Genomic DNA, 21,051 nt, shown 5'->3' on the forward strand with positions numbered 1-21,051 from the left:
ACGCATGGGAAAACATTTTGAAAGAGAAAATGGAGCAGAATCTCAGGTGCTTGTCATCTTGTCACAGCTAGCGTGTAAACTTTTCTGCAAAAGGAAGGAGAATTAGATAGACGGCTTGTATGAACACACAGTTATCTAAAGAAGGGAATTTTAAGTCTTTGAGGCCATCTGATAGGGAAAAATAATATAATGATATGCTGTTGAATTGCATGATTTTCAAGGTTATGAAAAATGCTACCTGAACTTCACATGAGAGAAACCCTTGTTCTTCAGTGACTTGCATTACCCTGGTTCACACTGTATTAATTGTACTTTAGTCTAAAAAATTCAGATGGTGACTACCCTCTGTGTGTGCGCGCCTGAAAAGACCACTGTTTGACCAACCGTTGAAGCACTGCACACACGTTAAGACCCAGGCTTACACAGAGAATTGGCAGGGTATCCAGGATCTGGAAGAAAGTTTCCAATTCCCAGTACCCTTTGCTAACCACTCGAGTATGTCCTAGTACTGAATGAACATTCTGATTCATAAAACTACAAGGTTTACTAACAACATGGAAGGAACATTGTGAAATAATCATGATCTTAGAAATTCCAAGCTCTCCAGCTGCCACTGATTTCAGCCATGCACATTTAATCTCAGTTAAGTATGATTATTAACATGTGTTATTTATTGGCTTTGTACATTTCTTTACTCTCTCCTCATGCCATACAGTAAGGCCACCTTATTATCAACCTTTTTTTTTGTCTCCCTTTTCCCTATCTTACTTCCAAATATTTTTTTTCCTGCTAGAGTATTCCTTTTATTTAACAAGTGCCTTATTGAGTACCTGTCAGCCAGTCAACAGATACTTACTGAGCACCTTCTGTATGGAGGACACTTTCATAATAAATATTAGTGTGGTCCTTACCCTTAAGAAGTCTCCAGTCAAGTTGGAAAGACAAGGCATAATAAGTACATGAAAATTTAAATAAAAATATCAGATTTAAATCACAGTATAAGACATGTTCCAAGGTAATAAACATCTGTCAGATGATTGATGTAGGCAATCAGTGTCATGAATTCAGAAGCAATGATGTCTTTGCAGACTGGGATGGACATAGAGGGCTTCAAAAGACAAAGAGTTTGGAGGAAGGCATTCCAGACGAGAGAAGTGGCTTGAGCAAAAACAGATTCTGGAAAGCCTTTGGGGAAGGTAATGAGTACAGGGTTCATTTTGGGGGGCGTGCTGGGACCTGAGAGACAGCTAATGACAAAGAACTTAATGGTGCAATCTTTGTTTCCAAGAACATTTTGATCCTTTTAAAGAGACTTGACTATATACACATGTAGAAATTAGCACTGAAATCACTAAAAAACAATAAATGATAGTCTAAAATAAAGTGCCAAGTTGAATATAACCACAGCATATGGTATATAGCAAACAGATCTCCAAGACAAGTTTTCCTTTCTCTTTATTCCGTTTTATTTTTTTAAATTTGTGAGTGTGCCCATCCTCGAAGATCCTTGATTTAGCCTGACTGTTGTCTCCTCTCTGCTATAGTTGGGGGAATTGAGGTGGTGGGCTCCAAGTCTGCTCACTGCTAGCATGTTAATACTATGGTTGTGTTCTCTCATGCTTCTTAACATGTAGTTAATATTAGAGATGGTAGAATCGGAAGGATCTTGAAAGGCTGAAATACTAATCATCCCAACTGAGCCCAAACAAGTCAGATAAAACTTAGACTGGGATAATTGGTTTGGTTTAGAGCTTTGATTTCATCATTAGAAGGAACTTTTCCATATAGAAGTTTTCTCCACGAATGCAGATCAGCAGTCTTGAAAAGGTTTCCAGAGCACAGAGGTTAAGTTGCTATACTGTAGACACACAGCTGGTGTATATTTCAGGGGAACTTGAACCCAGGTCTTCTGACTCTAAAGCCAACCCCCTGTCTCCTTTACTGTGCTGCATGTCAGTTTCACAGATCCATTACATGAGAATAGGACTAGGGGTCTCGGCATGGCAGCAGTTCATGTGGAAAACATCTCGGGATTGTAGTAGGCCGTGAGCTTGCTGTGTTCCAGCAGTGTGATGTTGTGAGCTAGAAGTGCTAGTGCATCTGACACACACCAGCCGAGTGCTGTGGTGGATACCAAATGGCCTGGTGCCCTACTGCTTAGCAGTTCGTTGAGACCCTAAACTACATTGGTAGAGGCCCTTTCCTCACTGAGAGTTCCCTGTGCCAGTATTCATATGCCATAGTGTTCCTTTTTCTTATGTCCTTCACATTTTGACTGTGCTCTGTAGTTACAAAGCATTTTCTACACATTATCTCATTGTGCGATTGGCGGTACAAGTATTAGATCCACATTATAGATCAGGAATTGGCAAACTATGGCCCATAGAACAAGTTCAGCCCACTGGCTATCAAAGCATGGCTTTTGCATTTTAAAAATAATATTTAAATTTAAATGTTCAAGTATTATTCATAATGTAAAAATATTTTTAAAATGTTATTTAAAGTTTAAAAATAGTATTTAAAAATGTATAACCCATGCTTAGCTTGTGGGCCATACAAAAACACTTGGAGAGCCAGATTTGAGCCTTGGGCCAGTTTGCCAACTCCTATTATAGAAAAAGAAACAGTGTCAGAGGGTTCCTTCTCCTATACCATACTGCTTCTCATTGAGAGAACCAATGGGGTTAGGACTATGGGAGGTGCAGGTGTGACTTGGCCCCATTCTGGTCAAACTGCATTGAGAATGTTGTATTCATTTGGAGGCACCACCCTGTGAGGGGCCCTGTCACATTAGAGTATATCCAGAGAAATGCCATGAGGTTGGTGGAGGGTCTGGAATCCACGTTGGTTGAGAAACAATGGAAGAAACTGTGTGTTTAGTCTGGAGAGGGAAATGCTCTGGAGACATGATCGCTATCTTCAGATACTTGATGTGCTGTCATGGAGTGGAGGTGGCCAGTTTGGTTTTGTGCTTCAGAAGGCAGAAGTGGGGACCACTGGGTAGGAATTTCGAGGAATCAGGTTTCAGCTCAATGTAAGATAAGAAATTCCCAATGTTGAGAGCTGTCTAGCAGTGGAAGGGGCTTCTTCCCATCACCAGAGGTATTCAAATAGAAACTGAATGACCATGTTCCAGGGGTGCTACAGAAGGGATTCCTATCCTTTTGGGGAGGTTGGAATAGATGACCTCTAAAGTTTCCTTCTGACCTGAGAATTATATGATTCTGTGCAATATACTGGTTTATAAGAGGGATCTCAAAAGTCTTACATAATAAAAGCTTTAAAACTGTTCTGAGACTTTGGGGACACCCTGGAGCGTTATATACTCTCAATACCACATGTAGGCTGCTGATTTCCAAGGATTTAGAATATCAACAAAACACCTCGGCTTAACTTTAAAACTACACCAAATTTAATCAGTTTTATCTTTACCATTTAATCTTTGATTCAAATGACATTTCAGGACTTTGGGTTCCCATTATGAACATCAATTATTATTATACTGGTGAAGCACCAGATCAATAGTAGAGGTTTTCATTTGTTAGCATACCAAATCAGTACTTATCTGACTTCCTTTTTTGACATATAGTTAGAGGAGGAGAGACAGTATGGCCACCTGGAAAAGTGAAATAGCCACTTAGGAACTGGCACTTTTCAGTCCTGCCAGTGATGTGGCTTCTGATCATTGTCTTCTTTGACATAAATCTCTGAACTTTGGAATCTTGGTTTCCTCATCTGTATGGTGAGAAATAATTTTTTGCCCGCTCCCTTGAGTATGATCTCCTTAAAGGACTGATAACCCAAAAGTGCAAAGCAGAGAGAATTATGTCTTTTATAAACTGTTGCCAGAAACACGTTTTATTGGTCTAATATAACAGAGCAGCTGTGGCTAGGGGGTGAATTCTTAACCAGACAAGAGGTAGAGGAGATCACTGACCAGACCTGCTGATGATATTTCCAGGGTTCCTTCTCCTATGCTTTCTTTTCATCCCCACTAGTCTGACTTGGCCTCATTCTGGTCAAATCGTATTGAGAATGTTGTGTTCAGTTTGAGGCAGTAGGTAATTTTGATTAAATGAAATCGAAAATCATTTGCATGAACGAAATTAATGTAACCAATATAAGGGAAGCAATTAAGTGGAGAGGAAGGCTTGTTAAAAACCTATATCAAGTATCTGTGATAAGGTTTTGATATCTATGTACAAAATTAATAGAAATCTATGATCGAAAGGTATTTCCCAGTAGATAAGTGGCAAAAGATATGAACAAACATTTCTCAAAAGAATTGCAGATTATTAACAACTATAGAAAAAAAACCCACTGTGAATTAATAAGAGAAGTGCAAATCAAAACAACTGTGAGGTTTTGGGTCACTTATAGCAAATCAGCTAGGATGAAAAAGGATGGGAAAAGTCAGCATTGGAGGGTTTTCAGAAGGATAGGTGCACTGGGGCATTGTTGGTGAAGCTGTGAATTGGTCCAACCCTTCTGAAAAGCAATTTGGAATAAGTGGAAGGAAGTGATTAAAATATCCATACCCTTTGACCCAGAGATTCCACTCCTGGGCATCTACCTCAAGGTGGTCAGTGCTAAGATGAGAGGCTTCACATACACCATAACATTGGTAGCGGCACTTTTTGTAGTTAACAACTAGAAACAAAGCTTGTACTCTTGGATTGGAGAATGGCTGATATGCTTCATGAATGTAATGAAATATTACTGCCCTGTGAGAAATGAATATAGTGATTACGTAGATAACGTGGAGAGCTTTTTGTGAACTGATACAAAGTGAAATAAGTGGAAAGAGCAAAATTATGGGCAGTGACTCCCACCATCACCAGCACAATTGAAAGTGACAAAGCCTGACCCCAAAGAAGAGAGAGTTAACATATGTGCACATACCGTATATACATGTATTCATAATCAGATAATAGATGCGAAGCAGAGGTTTGCTAAGCACTTTGCCAATATTATCTCATGTGATCTCACAACAACCCTGGGAGGTAGGGGCTGTTGTTGTCCTCATTTTATAGTTGGGGAAACTGAGGCAAATAGAGGTTAAGTGACTTGCCCAGGTCACACAGCTTGTGAGTGTGTGAGGACAGATTTGAACTCAAGGGTTCTGATTCCAAGTCTAGGTATCTTCATGAGGAGATATCTCGATACCTTTTTCTGCTTCTGAATATGTGGAACACTACATGTTTCAGACTTTTTGGATATGTTAGTTTTGAAGAATTTTTTTTCTTCCTCTTTTTTTGTATCCTTTATTGTAAAAGGTGGGTCCCTGGGAGGGGCAAGGGAAAGGAATGAAGTGGGAAGTGTAGGTGATTAAAAAAAAGATATCAATAAAAATTTATTTTAACAATTAAAGAAAGATAAGTATAGAGCGAATCATTTGGGCCTACAGACTTTGCACTGGCCTTGCTGCCTTTTACCAGGAGCAGCCCCTCATTATCCTGGTCACATCTGTTCTTTGTTGCTACCCTTTCATTGGATTAAAACACAAGCATTTCTCCATATCAGGCTGCTAAACACATCCTTATAAGAACCTAAAAAAAGCATCACAGAAGGTAGGTGGTGTCTTCAACTTATTTTAGAACCTCTGCCTGATTCTTTTAGGCCCTGGGCATGTGTTCATGTCAATTTTAGAAGCTGCATTAAATCGATAAATGTGTCATTGCTGCTGCTATCAACAATATGAGAATGTTCTAGGTTCTTGTGCTAGCAAAGCTAAAGTAAGTTTAAGGTAAAACTTAGTGACCATGGATAAAAAGTAGCTGATTGATTTGTTGAGTTTCTGTACTTCCAGTGAATGGAGAATCTGCGGCAGCCACTGATCCTGAAGAGCGGCCTGTGGTTGGTGTGACTTCGCCCCCTGCTGCAGTGTCAAGTGTGACCCCGACCCCGGGGGCTACCTCTCTCCCGGCCATGACAGAACCTAGGGAAGGACAAGAGCCAGCTTCTAGTGTGGGTGCCCAGCAGCCTCTTGTCACATCGCAGGCTTCAGAAACGCTGCCTCCTGGGTAAGTTGTGTCCTGTATGGGCTCAGCCCTTTTCTTCCAGAAAACTCTGGCTCCTTCACTAATACAGGCACCAAAAGCATGGCTGGCTATTGCCAGATGGTCAACATTCCCTGGAAGAAGGGAGAGCCGCAATTAGTCTCCAGCCTGGTGGGAAAGGTGGCCTTGGAATCTTTGTCGCCTACGGGGAGTGAAATGAAGGCCACCTTTTTTCACGTTTGAAGGAAAACCTTAACTTGAGAATATGGCTTTTATAGAGAATAAGAACCTGATGGTGGGGCCTTCACTTAGATCTTCCCCCAAAAGAAGTCTGGGCAACAGGTTTTTTTTTCCCTTAAAATTTATTATTTTATTTTTTCTCAATTATGTGTAAAATAATTTTTAACATATTTTTAAATTATTGAATTCCAAATTCTCTTCTTTCCTCCCCTACCCCCTAATTGAGAAGGCAAGTAATTTAATATAGGTTATACATTTCAGATATTTCTATATTAGTCATGTTGTGAAAGAAAACACAGGGCAAAAGAACCAAGCAAACAAGAAAAATAAAGTTTTAAAAAGTATGCTTTGATTTGTATTTGGACTCCATCAGTTCTTTCTCTGGAGATGGATAGCATTTTTCATAAGTCATAAGAGTACAGGAAGAACGTATAGGTCAGAAAAACCTGGAGTGAGTGCTACCTCTGCCATAGATTGGCATGTGTGGGACCCTAGTGCACACGTGGATGTGTGCGCAGGCACACATACACATACGCACACACACACACGATAATGCAGAGTGAAGCAACGACAGTCATGCAACTCTTTTGGATAATTTTATTTTTTCATAATGGTGTTAAGTAAGTGGCACAGTGGATAGAGTGCCAGGCTTGGAGTCGGGAAGACTCATAACTAGCTGTATGACCCTGGGCAAGTCACTTAATCCTGTTTGCCTCAATTTCCTCATACATCAAATGATCTGGAGAGGGAAATGGCAAACCAGTCCGGTATCTGTTTTTCTTGGCAAATGGAGTCACAGAGAGTGAGACACGACTGAAAATGATTGAATGACAAACAACAGTATTTTAAAACTTGAAAGGAAAATAGGAAGGCCGTGTAGCTTTTCTCTCAGTGTATCCCCTGCTACAGTGTCTCCAGCTGAGCCCTTTTAAACTAGCTTTAAGAACATTGAGTTTCAGCCCCATGCACGTTGAATGTCGTAGCCCCCTTTCTAAAAAATACCTAGCTCCTAGGAGGTGTGAGCTGGTGGCAGTGAAGGATGCACTTAATAACAGGCATGGAAAAGTTTTTGTGGCTGTGTGTGCTTGTGTGCTGTTGCTTCCTGCTGGGCTGGTAACTCTTGTGGGGAGAAATACCTGAGGAACCTTGTTTAATCTTTCATCTCACATCTGTGTTATAATCTGGGAGCAAGAAGGCTGTTTTAGGGGGAAAATAGCTGCCTGTATTCCTTGTGAGCTGTTTGTTTTCCTTTTGCTAAATCGGCTGCCTGGAAGGTTGGGGCTTCACTCGTGTGTCCGTCACAGGTAATTAGGGTTAACAGCTCAGTGTGTCTTTATGTAGAGTGTGTGTGAGGGTTACTGTTCTCAGGGATTGGGCGCTTCCTGTTTCCAGTCAGCTCTGAAAAAAGCTCCCTTTATTCCTGCCCCAGCTATGGCTGTGTGCCCTCCTCCCTCTCTCCTCCTGCCGCCAGCCGAGCTTCTTGTCTGGGGCCTGGGGTGCGTGAGTGAGGAACGTCTTCTCCCAAGGGCATTTAGAACCGGGTAAAGCCTGCCCGCCTCTCTGTAGCCAGCTTCCCAGGTCAAGGGCACCTTTGGCCCTGACAATGGTTATTGGAGGTGTCCCTGCCAAGATGGCTTTCCAGCTCTTCATCTCGACCCCAGTGCGAGGGTTTGGGTAACTGGCTGGCCATTTCCAGCCGTGTGGGTTGTTCTGTGCCAGTTGTTGCTTGGTGATATTTCTGTCCATATCATTAGAGAATATGGCATGGAGGAGAGTAGAGTCGAGGCTTTCTGTTTAGAGAAGGAGAGGGAGAATGACAAGACAGAAAGGAAGCTTGTGTTTCAGTAATCTTCAGGTTGTACACCCACCTCCTTCCTGGCCACTTGTTTGGGGCTTCAGTGTTCTATGCCATACAGGTTATCACTTGGCTCCCTGTATTTGGACGTCCATGTACGTGTCAGGTACTTTCCTACCTTTATGTCTTTGCTCAAGGGCATTCCTTGTACAGGGATGCAGTGCTCACCTGGGAAAATTCTACCTGTCCTTCAAGACCTAGGTCAAATGCCACTTCCATGAAGCCTCCACTGGTCTCCCTTCAAAAGCGATTTTTCTGAACACTTCTTTATGTTCCACTTTATGTTCCACTCTCAGGCTCTTCTCAGATTCTATTACATATTATAGTCACAACATATTTGTTTTGTATCATATCACTTCTGCCAGATTGTGAACTCCATAAGGGCAGGGAGCCAGCCTCACTGATCTTTGTTTCTTCCAGTGCCTAATGAGCATGTTTTTCTAGCTTGGTAGATTCTCAACACATAGTAATTGAGTGGATGAATAAGTGAATGATAGTATCCTGGTTTTAAGCTGTCATTCAGTGCAGTTCATCAAAATGTAGTTTGCAGTCTTTGTCTTTAATGAAAACAGGACATTCGTCCCACTCTAATTTGCTTCTTAACCCTTTGAGACCCAGTCACTTAACTGATGTTACATTCATCTTTTAATCACTAAATCCATGGCCTTTTCCTAATTTTGTTCTATCTGACTTCTTCGCAGCTTTTGACTCCCTATCCTTAGATAGTCTCTTCTCTCTTGTCTTCTATGACATTGTACTCTCCTAGTTCTCTTTCTAGTCGCCTGACTGTTTCTTGTTAGTCTTCTTCTCTGGATCATCACTCATCTCCTATCCAGGAAGCCTGGCTTACTCCCAGGGCTCTGTTCTGGGCCTTACAGTCACTTTTCCTGGCAATCTTATTAGCTCTCAGGAATTCACTTATCATTTCTGTGTAACTTACTCTTATTTTTTTTGTTTGTTTTTAGTTTTCACCATTCACTTCTATAAGATTTTGAGTTCTACATTTTCTCCCCCTTCCTCCGCTGCCCCTTCCCCAAGACGGCATGCACTCTGATATAGGTTATACATGTACAGTCATATTAAACATTTCCACATTAGTCATGTTGTGAAGAATTGTAGTAACCTGCTCTTAAATACATATATTGAATCCTAATCTCCCGTCTGAACTCCAGTTCAGCAATTGCTTTCTAAACATCTCCATCTGGATGTCCCATTGGCATCTCAAATGGAATGTGTCCAAGTCTGAACTCATTCTTGCCTCCATACTTCCTCTTGGAATCTCCCTCCATATTTACTTGTTTCTGTCCTTCTGGTCACCCAGGTTTCCACTTCTCAGTCAGCCTTGACTCTTCACTCTTCCTCACACCCTTCCCATTCAGGCAGTTGCAAAGTCCTCTCTGCAGCATCTCTTGCATCCATCTCGTACAACCACTACCCTCACTCAGACTCTCATCATCTCTGGTTTGGACTATTGGAATGACTGGCTAATTTGTCTCTCTGCTTCTAGTCTCTCCCCTGTCTGAGCTATCTCCCACACAGATACAGGTCTGACCATGACCATGGCATTCTTCTGCTCAGAAATCTTTAGTGTCTCCCTGCTTCCTCTAGGATAAATGAAAAACTCCTCAACCTAACAGATGAGCCCCCACAGCCTGACTTTTGTTTTCCATTGCCAACACTTTGGATGGTTTCCCGTTGCCTATCGCACTCCCTGTGTTAGCCATGGTTAGCAGCTGCCTCTTACTCATGACATGTAGTCTCCCGTTTCTCCACTTCCATACAGACTGTTCTTTACTTCTGGAATAGGAATTGTGGGTGGAAGTTTCAAAGAGGTGGATTTCTTCTCAGGGCGAAGAAAAAATTCCTAATAATTAGTGCTGTTCAGAAGTGGAATATGCTGGCTTGGGAGGAAATGGGCTCTGCTTTATTGGAAACCATTGAGGCCCGGGTTGTACTAGTTAGCTTATGAGATCTCTTACAACACTAAAATAACACCATTCCAGCTTACCAGTGTTCTTCCCAAAACTGAGTGTCTACACTATTGGTTTATATGTAGTCTGACCACAGCAGAGCACTACAGGACTATCACCTCCTTTTTCCTGAACGCCAAAACTCTTAAAAGCGCACTAAGATCACATTCTGTGTAACACTACTGTCTTATTGAGTTGCGGGCGGCTAAAACCCCAGGATGCTTTTCAGACGTACTATTACCTTAAAGTTCTTCTCCATGTATTGATGAGATGGATGGATTCCTACAAAAATACAAAATACTCAGACTAACAGAAGTCAGTCAACAAGCATTTATTAAGTGCTTGCTGTGTGCCAGGTACTACACTAAATCCCGAGAAGAAAGGTAAGACGAGAAATAGATCAATCAACCAGTCTTAGAGAAGATGAGGGAAACATTCTTGTCCAGGTGAACTTGTAATTGAGTTTTGTCATACTTTTGAAGGATAAATAATCTATGTGATATGGGTAGGTACTCTACTAAACTCTTTCTAGGAGACAAACATGATCTGATTCTCAGACTGGGAATGGGGCGCTGTACTTGGAGTCAGGAGGTCCTGTGTTCAGAGCCTGCCCTAGACATTCACCAGCTGTGTGATCCCGGTCAAACTGCTTAGCTTTGCAGTGATTCAGGCTTCCTAATCTACAGAATTGGGGCTTTTGATTCTAAGGCTCCTCCTTCCCTTGGCCTTCATGACATTACTGCAGGTGTCTTACCTCGCTGTTTCTTGGTTATCTTCTCTGATTAATGGGTCTGCCCTAAGACTTTGTCCTTGGCCTTCCCCCTTTTCCCTTTCTCTTCTCTGCTCCGGTGGTCTCATCCGTTTCTCTGGCTTTACCGATCCAGTTTCATATTTAATAACAGCAACTGGCATTTCTTTGGTGCTTTACCATTTGCAGAAAGCATTCCACACATTATCTCATTTGATAATGTCTGGAAATATGATACTCCTTCTCATAGTCACCATGAGGTGATTACTATAGGCGTTCTTATCTTCCTTTTACAGATAGAGAAACTGTGGCCCAGGGAGGCCAAATAGCTTCCTTGTAATCACTCACACACTAGCAAGCGTCTAAGGTGGCCTTGAAATGGGGCTATCTTGCCTTCTGCTCTGCTCCCACTCCACTCAGTCAGTTGCTCTTCACTTTTCTTTTTGCCTGCTTGAGTGCCCCAGTAATGCTTCAGACTCACCACGTCCAAACCTGAACCTGTTCCTTTCTCCCTCCAATTCGCCTCTCCTCCTGACTTCCTGATTTCTGTAGATGGCACATCCACCATTCCAGGTACTCAGGAGTCACTAAGAGTCCTTGTTGACTTGGCTTCCTACTGTAGCCAGTGATTTGCCAAAGCCTGTTAATTTTGCCTCTGCAAACATTGATTTCTCTTCCCTCCCTCTGTTTTTTTTTTTTTTTCATTCAGACTATCCTTCATCATTTCTGGCCAAGACTATTATGGCAGCCTGCTAGCAGACCTTCCCAGTCCCCATTCTCCCTGTTTTCTAACCAGTCTTTTGCACGGTCGTCTTCCTCATGTATAGATCTGGTTGCATTAGTCTCTTTTGTTCAAAAACTTTGCTTGGGTCCCCATTGCACATAAGATAAAATACAAGCTCTCCTTGACAGTACTCACACCTTCAGAATTATTCTAATTTATCTTTTCAGTGTTATTTCATACTGTTGTTCCCTGACAAATGCTCTACAATCCAGTTAAACTGCATAAATTGGGGTTCTCCATTCTCATCCTCCCTCTTCTGCCTCTGTACATTTGTACTGGCCCTTCCTCTATCCCAGTACTTAGAATAGACTCCATTTACCTCTATGTCTTTTGAAATCTTTCTCTTTCTTTTAAAATAAGTTTTTATGGAAATCTTGCAGCTTAGGTTGTAAATTTCTAGAAGGTTGAGACTGGTTTTCATATTTCTTTCCCTACCTCCTAGCAGACTGCCCCGTATGTAGTAGGTATTTAATAAATGTTTACTTAATTGAATTGAATCCTTCAGAGTGTGTGAGGTTCTTTATTGCCCATTTCAGATTCTTACTTTGTTAATAAGTGTTAAGAAAACACTTTCCTCAACCAGTATGTCCGAGTGCAGTTAAACAGAGTTTCTCAAAGCCCCCTACTTGTCCTTATCCCAGCATGTTCTCCTGGACTCTTCCTATCTCTCCTTCTGAACTTGTTGATGTGGGGATTTTGAAGCATTTGTTCTGTCATTAAAAATATACAGCAGATATTATAAACACAGAGGAGTCTCGTAAATTAGTATTGGGACCAGAGGACCCTGCGTGCGGAGTGGATCTCAATAGATCTAAATACGACAATGGCCATTCCTTTGGGTTTTTTTTTTCTTCCTTTTAAAACATCTAACCTTTTTGTCTAGTTTGCTTTTAATTTGATTAGATTGAAGGAAATTGGGTGGGGGGGAAGAATTGATTTTTTAAAAAGATGCCTAAAATATTAATTAAAAGGGGTATACCATGCCCTCCTGTCTCGGCCAGCCAATGATAGTATAGCAAGGCTGCTGTTGTCAACCCATCCTGCATCTGGTTCCTATCAGTGGGGCTTTTGCTTTGGGGACAGAGCTCTCATTAACACTGCATGCACAGGTATGGCTTAGGTAAACTCTGGGAGTGTGCACGCTCCCCCACAGTGCTTCACACAGAGGCCTATTATGTTGTCCTGGCAAACAGCATGTCGCTGTGGTTTCTTACATAAGGGAGGGCGTTTTGTTTGGACTGCTGGGTTACCTCCCCACAGTCCTTTCTCCCCACAGTCACTGGCTGCACGAGCTATTTCCTGCCTCAGAGCAGAATTAATTGGGGCGAGGTGGCTTCAAAGACCTTCAGATTCATGGTGACCACCATGTTGAGCTTCAGAGACACCTTCTCAAGGCAGCCCCAGAGACCCCCAGGGTTGACATGTTCTCATGTGAGACTTGATTTGTAGAGACATTGTAGCAACAATCAGGGTTTGGATCTTCTCAGCTGAATTAGAAACCAGCTTCTGCTTTTTCATCGCATCCAAACTGAATTTTACCACTAGTCAGATTCATTCCTGAAGAGTTTTAAGGCACTTTGTGAAGAGGCAGTATGCTGGTGATGCTGAACAGTACTGCCTCCTGAGCATGTTTCCTGTATCTCACTGTTGTCTGTAGAGGGAATTTTAGAGAGCACTTGCTGGGCTTAGTGTTGATGTGTATCTGCATTCTCTCCATAGCTGTGATTAATTCGTAATCATTACTTTCTTTCATTTTCCCTTTATTTGCATCTGAAAAATGTGTGAATAGAGTGTGCTTGTATACACTACAGAAACCTTCTTGCCACTATATGAAGGTTTTATTTTTTAACACTTCCACTATAAACTTTGGAAACTTGTCCAAGGCAAAAGAAAGGGACTAGTTAAAGAAGGTGAAAAAAATCAGTATGTAATTCAGGGGCCTGAAGAACTGCTGCCGTGCCATCCTGTGTGTAAAAGAAATAAAGAGAGTGTTGTTTATATTTTTTGAAAGGGAGCTCAGTGTTCTTAGGCTTAAAGAGTAGCTCAGAATACTGAGAAAGGTCCTTGGGGAATGATTGAGCTGAATATTCCTCACCACCAGTTTACAAAGAACCAACAGAAGCCCTGAGAAATGTGGGCAGAAGATATCTTCCAGAATGTAGACTGACAGCTTATAAAACATCGTGAACACTTCTTTTCAGAACAGGTCAATTCTATTGCTATCTTACAGTCGTTTGGTTGAATCCCGTATCTGCTCCCTATCATTTGTGATTTGGGGCCAGTCACTTTGTTTCCTCTGTGAAATGAGGGGTTTGGACTAGATGAGTTCTCTGAAGTTCCTGGTATGTTCTTGGTGTGTGAGTTTACAATTCAGAGACACTGTAAATGGGAGCATAAACCCAAGAAGAGTAATCTTCTCTTCATCATTCCAGTTTTAATATATGTGCTGGGGCAGCTAGGTGGCGCAGTGAGTAGAGCACTGGCCCTGGAGTCAGGAGGATCTGAGTTCATATGTGGCTTTGGACACATGACACATGTACTAGCTGTGTGACCTTGGACAAGTCACTTAACCCCAATTGCCCCGCCCCACTCAAAACCCTAAAATATATGTGCTACCAAAGTGAAGGCATAACCATCGGTTTGTAGCATAGAGAAAGCAATTCTTATTGAGACTTCTCTATATCTCTTCAGCTTTCAAAAATCTTATTATTTAAACATTTAAAAAAAATTTTGAGCTTCAAATTTTATCCCTCCAGCCCTTTCCCTCCCCAATTGAGAAGGCAAACAATATGATATTAATCATACATGTGAAATCATGGCAAAATGTATTTCTATAAAACCATGTTGCAAAAAAAGAAAGAAAAATAAAGTGAAAAATTATATTTTAAATTTGTTATCAAGAGTTCATCAGCTCTCTCTCTGGAGGTGGAGAGCATTTTTCATCATGAGTCCTTCACAATTGTCTTGGATCATTGTATTAATCAGCATAGCAAAGTCTTTCACAGTTGATCGTCATTACAATATTGCTGTTACTGTGTATAATGATCTCCTGGTTCTGCTCATTTCAGTCTGCACCAAATCATATAGGTCTTCCCAGGTTCTTCTGAAACGGTCTCCCTCATTCTTTCTTTCTTTTTTTTTTTTTTGGCATAGCAATCCTTATTTATTTATTTAATATTTTTGGTTTTCAGCATTAATTTTCACAAGTTTGAATTACAAATTTTCTCACCATTTCTACCCTCCCCCCACTCCAAGATGGCATATATTCTGATTGCCCCATTCCCCAGTCAACCCTCCCTTCTGTCACCCCACTCCCCCCAAACCCTTTTTCCCTTACTTTCTTTTAGGGCAAGATAGATTTTTATGCCCCATCGCCTGTATATCTTACTTCCTAGTTGCATGCAAAAACTTTTTTTTTTTTTTGAACATCTGCTTTTAAAACTTTGAGTTCCAAATTTTCTCCCCTCCCTAAGAAGGCAAGCAATTCATCATAGGCCACATGTGTATCATTATGCAAAACCCTTCCACAATACTCATGTTGTGAAAAACTTATTTTGCTCCTTCCTATCCTATCCCTCTTTATTCAGTTTTCTCCCTTGACCCTGTCCCTTTTCAAAAATGTTTGCTTTTGATTACCTCCTCCCCCTATCCGCCCTCCCTTCTGTCATCCCCCCTTTTTTATCTCCTTCCTCCTTCTTTCCTGTGGGGTAAGATACTCAGTTGAGTGTGTATGTTATTCCCTCCTCAGGTCAAATCCAATAAGAGAAAGATTCACTCATTCCCCCTCACCTGCCCCCTCTTCCCCTCCTAGAGAACCACTTTTTCTTGCCACTTTTATGTGAGATAATTTACCCCATTCTATTTCTCCCTTTCTCCCTCTCTCAATATATTCCTCTCTCATCCCTTAATTTGATTTTATTTTAGATATCCCTTCATATTCAACTCTTCCTGTGCCCTCTGTCTGTCTGTCTGTCTATCTATCTATCTATCTATATGTATGTATATTCCCTTCAGCTACCCTCATACTGAGATCTCATGAATTATACACATCATCTTTCCATATAGGAATGTAAACAAAACCATTCAACTTTAGTAAGTCCCTTGTGATTTCTCTTTCTTGTTTACCTTTTCATGCTTCTCTTGATTCTTGTGTTTGAAAGTCAAATTTTCTATTCAGCTCTGGTCTCTTCACTGAGAAAGCTTGAAAGTCCTCTATCTTATTGAAAATCCATATTTTGCCTTGGAGCATAATACTCAGTTTTGCTGGGTGGGTGATTCTTGGTTTTAATCCTAGCTCCATTGACCTCTGGAATATCATATTCCAAGCCCTTTGATCCCTTAATGTAGAAGCTGCTAGATCTTGTGTTATCCTGATTGTGTTTCCACAATACTCAAATTGTTTCTTTCTGGCTGCTTGCAGTATTTTCTCCCTGATGTAGGAGCTCTGGAATTTGGTGACAATATTCCTAGGAGTTTTCTTTTTGGAATCTTTTTCAAGAGGTGATTGGTGGATTCTTTCAATTTCTATTTTACCTTCTGGTTCTAGAATATCAGGGTAGTTTTCCTTGATAATTTCTTGAAAGATGATATGTAGGCTCTTTTTTTGATCATGGCTTTCAGGTAGTCCAATAATTTTTAAATTCTCTCTCCTGGTTCTATTTTCCAGGTCAGTGGTTTTTCCAATGAGATATTTCACATTGTCTTCCATTTTTTTCATTCCTTTGGTTCTGTTTTACAATATCTTGATTTCTTATAAAGTCACTAGCTTCCACTTGCTCCAGTCTAGTTTTTAAGGTAGTATTTTCTTCGGTGGTCTTTTGGACCTCCTTTTCCATTTGGGTAATTCTGCCTTTCAAGGCATTCTTCTCCTCATTGGCTTTTTGGAGCTCTTTTGCCATTTGAGTTAGTCTATTTTTTAAGGTGTTATTTTCTTCAGTTTTTTGGGGGTCTCCTTTAGCAAGTCATTGACTTGTTTTTCATGGTTTTCTTGCATCACTCTCATTTCTCTTCCTAATTTTTCCTCTACTTCTCTAACTTGCTTTTCCAAATCCTTTTTGAGCTCTTCCATGGCCTGAGAGCAGTTCATATTTTTCTTGGAGACTTTTGATGTAGGCTGTTTGACTTTGTTGACTTCTTCTGGCTGTATGTTTTGGTCTTCTTTGTCACCAAAGAAAGATTCTAAAGTCAGTCTGAATCTGAGTCTGTTTTCGCTGTCTGGCCATGTTTCTGGCCAACTACTTGACCCTTTAGTTTTTTGTCAGGGTATGACTGCTTGTAGAGTAGAGAGTACTTTGTCCCAAGCTTGAGGGGTTGTGCTGTTGTTTTCAGAGCTATTTCTACACAGCAGGCTCTGCCACACCAGCACTCCCCCCCCGCCCCCCCCAAGAACTGCCAACCCGGACCGGACTCAGATCTTAAGCAGGCTCTGCACTCCCGCTCTGATATGCCACTTAATTCCTTCCACCAGATGGGCTTGGGACCTAAAGCAACTGCAGCTGTAGCTTTGTCCTCAGAGCTGCACCACCTCCGTTGCCTCCGGGGCAATGGCCAAAGCAAACTCCTTTCACTCTGTCCCCCACAGTTTTTCCCACTAACCTTCTCTGTTGTTTTTGGTGTTTGTGGGTTGAGAAGTCTGGTAACTGCCACAGCTCACTGATTCAGGGCGCTAGGGCCTGTTCCGCCCGGCTCCCAGTCTGGTTGGTCTGGGCGCAGCCCATGCTGGGCTCTGCTCCACTCTGCTCACAGCTCCTTGGGATAGAACTTACCCAGTGACTATCCAGGCTGTCCTGGGCTGGAGCCCTGCTTCCCTCTGCTATTTTATGGGTTCTGCAGCTCTAGAATTTGTTCAGTGCCATTTTTTATAGGTTTTTGGAGGGACCTGGAGGGGAGCTCACGCAAGTCCCTGCTATCCAGCCGCCATCTTGGCTTCGCGCCCCCCCCCCCCCCCATTATTTCTTAATAGTACAATAGCATTCCATCACAGTTACATACCATAACTTGTTCAGCCATTCCCTAACTGATGGATATCCTCTTGATTTCCAATTCTTTGTTACCACAAAAAGAGCTGCTATAAACATTTTTAGGGGTCCTTTTCTTTTTTCCTTGATTTCTTTTGGATACAGGCCTAGTAGCAGTGTTTTTGGGTCAAAGGGTATGTACAGTTTTATAACCTTTTGAGTGTAGATCCAAATTATTCTCCAGAATAGTTGGGCCAATTGACAACTCCACCAACTGTGCTTTAATATTCCCATTTTCCTACATCCCCTCCAGCATTTGTCATTTTCTTTTTCTGTTGTGTTAGCCAATCTAATAGGTATGAATTGGTACCTCAGAGTTATTTTAATTTATATCTCTCTAATCAATAACGATTTAGTATCTTTAATTTGGAAACCAGTCCTTCAATGGAAGGGAAACCAGTGTCATTTCTACTTTTCATAACATCTTGCTTCTCTTTCTACTCATAGGCCCCATCCTGGTGTAAATCCTCCCTATCTCTTTTCTGGATGGTTGTAGTAGCCTTCTGGTTGGTCTCCCTGACTCAGATTTCTCCCCACTCCAGTTCATCCTCCACTCTTCTATCAAAGTGATCCTCTTAAAATATAAGCCTCACTGTGTCATTCCACCACCCTCTCATTACATTTCAGTGACTCCCTTCCATTGGTTTTGAAAGCCCATTCATAACCTGGGTGGTACCTAGGCAACTACATAACACAGAATATAGAGTACTAGACTTAGAATTAGGAAGACCTAAATTTAAATCTGGCCTCAGATGCTCTATGACCCTGGGTAAGTCACTCAGCCCCTCTCTGCTTCAATTTCCTCACCTGTAAAATGGGGCTAATAATGGTACCTGCCTCCCAGGGTTGTTGTGAGTATCCAATGAGGTAATATATGCAAAGCACTTTGCAGACCTTAAAGCACTATATACATGTTAGCTGTTGTTTTAATTATTATTCCAGACTTCTTAGCTTCACTCTCCCCCACGTACTCCCAGATCCAGTGTCATTGGCTTCCTTGCTATTCCTCACAGATGGCAGAGACTGACGTTCCATGCCTGGCCTGCTCTCCCTTTTCACCTCCTCGCTTCTTTTGAGACTCAGCTCAAATCCCATCTGATCTCCTCCTCCTCCACCCCACCCCCACCATAATCAGTGCCTTCCTCTGAGATTATCCCCCATTTGTACTCTCTGTATGTATTTATATTTAGGTGTTATTTTCCCCGCTAGACTATGAGTCTCTCCAGGGCAGAGACCATGTTTTTGTCTTTCCTTCTTTCTCCAGAGTGTAGCACAGTGCCTGGCACATGGTAAGTACTCAGAATGCTTGTTGACTACTAACTAGGTCATAAGGTTCACCTATAATAGTAATAGTAACAGAGGAATGTGGGCAGGAAGTATGATGGCTAGGGGGCTGGGCCCTGGGTTGAGCAGATGATCTAATGGCAAATAACTTTGCATTGGGCCGCTTGGGAAACTCTACCTTTCAGGAGTCAGGTGTTTGGGGGTGGGGTGGTGGAGTAGAAAGAGCCCTGGGTTTGCCGTCAGCAACCCTGACTGAATCCCAGTTCTGCTGCTTACTGTTGAAATGACTTGGGGTGTGGTACTTAGTTTCCTCCTTTGAAAAATGAGGAGTTGGGACTAGATGACCTCTGAGGTCCTTTCCAGTTCTTGGTCTGTGAGCTTAAGATTCATAGACATGGCTAATGGCAGCACCAACCCAAGAAGAGTCTACTAGAAAGAACCCCAATCTTTGGCCTTGGGCAGAAAACTAGAACTCATCAGATCATCAATTTTAGAGATAAAGGGGACCTTTGAGGATAATCTAGTCCAGGGAATCTTCACCTTTTTAGTGGACCCTTCTTAGGATCCTGTTTTTAAATGCATAAAGTAAAATACAATGGATTACGATGAAAACCAATTACAGGGTGTAACAACAATGCTGTTTGTAGCTGCCGTAGGGGTGTAAAGACCCAACAAGACCAGCAACAAGGGCTGCCAGCACAAGTTCTTTGATCTGCTTTTCTAAGGAAAGCAATTTTAAGGGATTAACAGTCTTACTTTAATTAAACATACATATATCATCCACTTAGTTCAAGGGGAAAAGCCAGCACCCCGAACTTCAGAGCAAATACAAATAGAAATTACAAACAGAGACCATATCAACAGAGCAAATAACACAATTCACCAGATAGGCGTTGTCTGATCAAGGCATCACATACATAGTTACCAAAGAGAGAAGCACCAACATCTGGGTTTTCAAGCCGGGGGACTTCCAGTGAGTGAAAGCCCCAAACAAAAAACGCTAACCTCTGAGTTTATATACCCTTCTTAGGGCCCAAAGGCTTCACATCTGATCAGGAAAAGGGTGTGGGCCTGGGGCTTCACACCTGGTAAGACTTAATCAAAGGCACTTGATTACTTTAGCATTCTAAAAGAGAAAACAATAATAAAAAAAAGTCCCACCTTAATTACCAATACATAAGGCAATGCCATTGTAAAAAATATTCTTTAAAAAAAGTTCTTAGACCTCAGATTAAGAACCCTGATTTAGGTAAACCCTTTTATTTTGCAGCTGTGGAAATTCAGGTGCCCAAGATCTCACAGGTAGTAAGTAGCAGAGGCTGGATTTGAACCCAGGCCCTTAGACTCTAGTTCCAGCACTCTTTCCACTGTACCACACTGCCTCAGAGCACCTCTAGAAGGTGGGATTGTGACTTCTTATTCACAGAGTGTATCTGTAATATTTACAGATATTACTAGTATGTTAGTTTTCATCCAGCAAAGTGATATTTTTTACAATTAATCCAATAATCCTTAGACATAGGTACATACATCTAACTGATGGAAAGTTAAAATTCTCTCAAGACAAAAAGTGACTTTAGAAGCCGATAACCAAAATTAAGTGAAATTGCCAACTCCTTTTTTAGGCAGTCTAAAGTGTGAAGGTCCTGAGTAGTTGGTTCATGGTTCCATTAAGGCCAAGGAGCAATGTGTTGGGTAGGAGCCTGAAAACAGGGTTGATGCTTTGAATGCTCTTTCTAAAAATATGAAATAGAGCTATTCATGTGGAGAGGATATGATCTGTGGGGTAAGCATTCAGAGTAGCCTTGAAATCCTTTGGCATTTTGATGGAAAAATGTTTTAACTTCAGCATAAAAGTTGACTAAAAGGGACAGAGACATAACCTGACAGGGAGTGTTAATGAAAAGACTACCCCACACGTGTCCCTGAGCTCCAGGAGACCCAGCTAAGGAGTTTGACTATGGGTCAGCAGTTAACCGAGGGGAGTGAAGGATTGATGGGCTTATTTTGATTGATGCTGGAATTTGCCAGCTGTGTAATGTGAATGAAACGAAAGGAACTTTATGGATCGTGTGTATAATATAGCTGACTGAGTAGGGGTGCAGTCGAGTGCTTGCTCCTTAAGGAAACCACCTAGCTGCAGTTATGGATCAG

At 41.6% G+C, this 21,051-nt stretch overlaps 1 protein-coding gene across 2 annotated transcripts in view; it reads left to right on the forward strand.

Moving 5' to 3' along the window:
• The window catches only part of WWP2 (WW domain containing E3 ubiquitin protein ligase 2), a 127,210-nt gene that overhangs the window by 60,382 nt on the left and 45,777 nt on the right, over positions 1 to 21,051 (forward strand). For both annotated transcript variants that reach the window (XM_036750360.1, XM_036750361.1), the window contains exon 8: positions 5,810 to 6,023. In XM_036750360.1, the coding sequence (XP_036606255.1) occupies positions 5,810 to 6,023 (214 nt within the window). The remainder of the gene's footprint in view (positions 1 to 5,809; positions 6,024 to 21,051) is intronic.

The sequence above is a fragment of the Trichosurus vulpecula genome, chromosome 3, assembly GCF_011100635.1.
Source record: "Trichosurus vulpecula isolate mTriVul1 chromosome 3, mTriVul1.pri, whole genome shotgun sequence".
In the NCBI taxonomy this organism is placed as follows: domain Eukaryota; kingdom Metazoa; phylum Chordata; class Mammalia; order Diprotodontia; family Phalangeridae; genus Trichosurus; species Trichosurus vulpecula.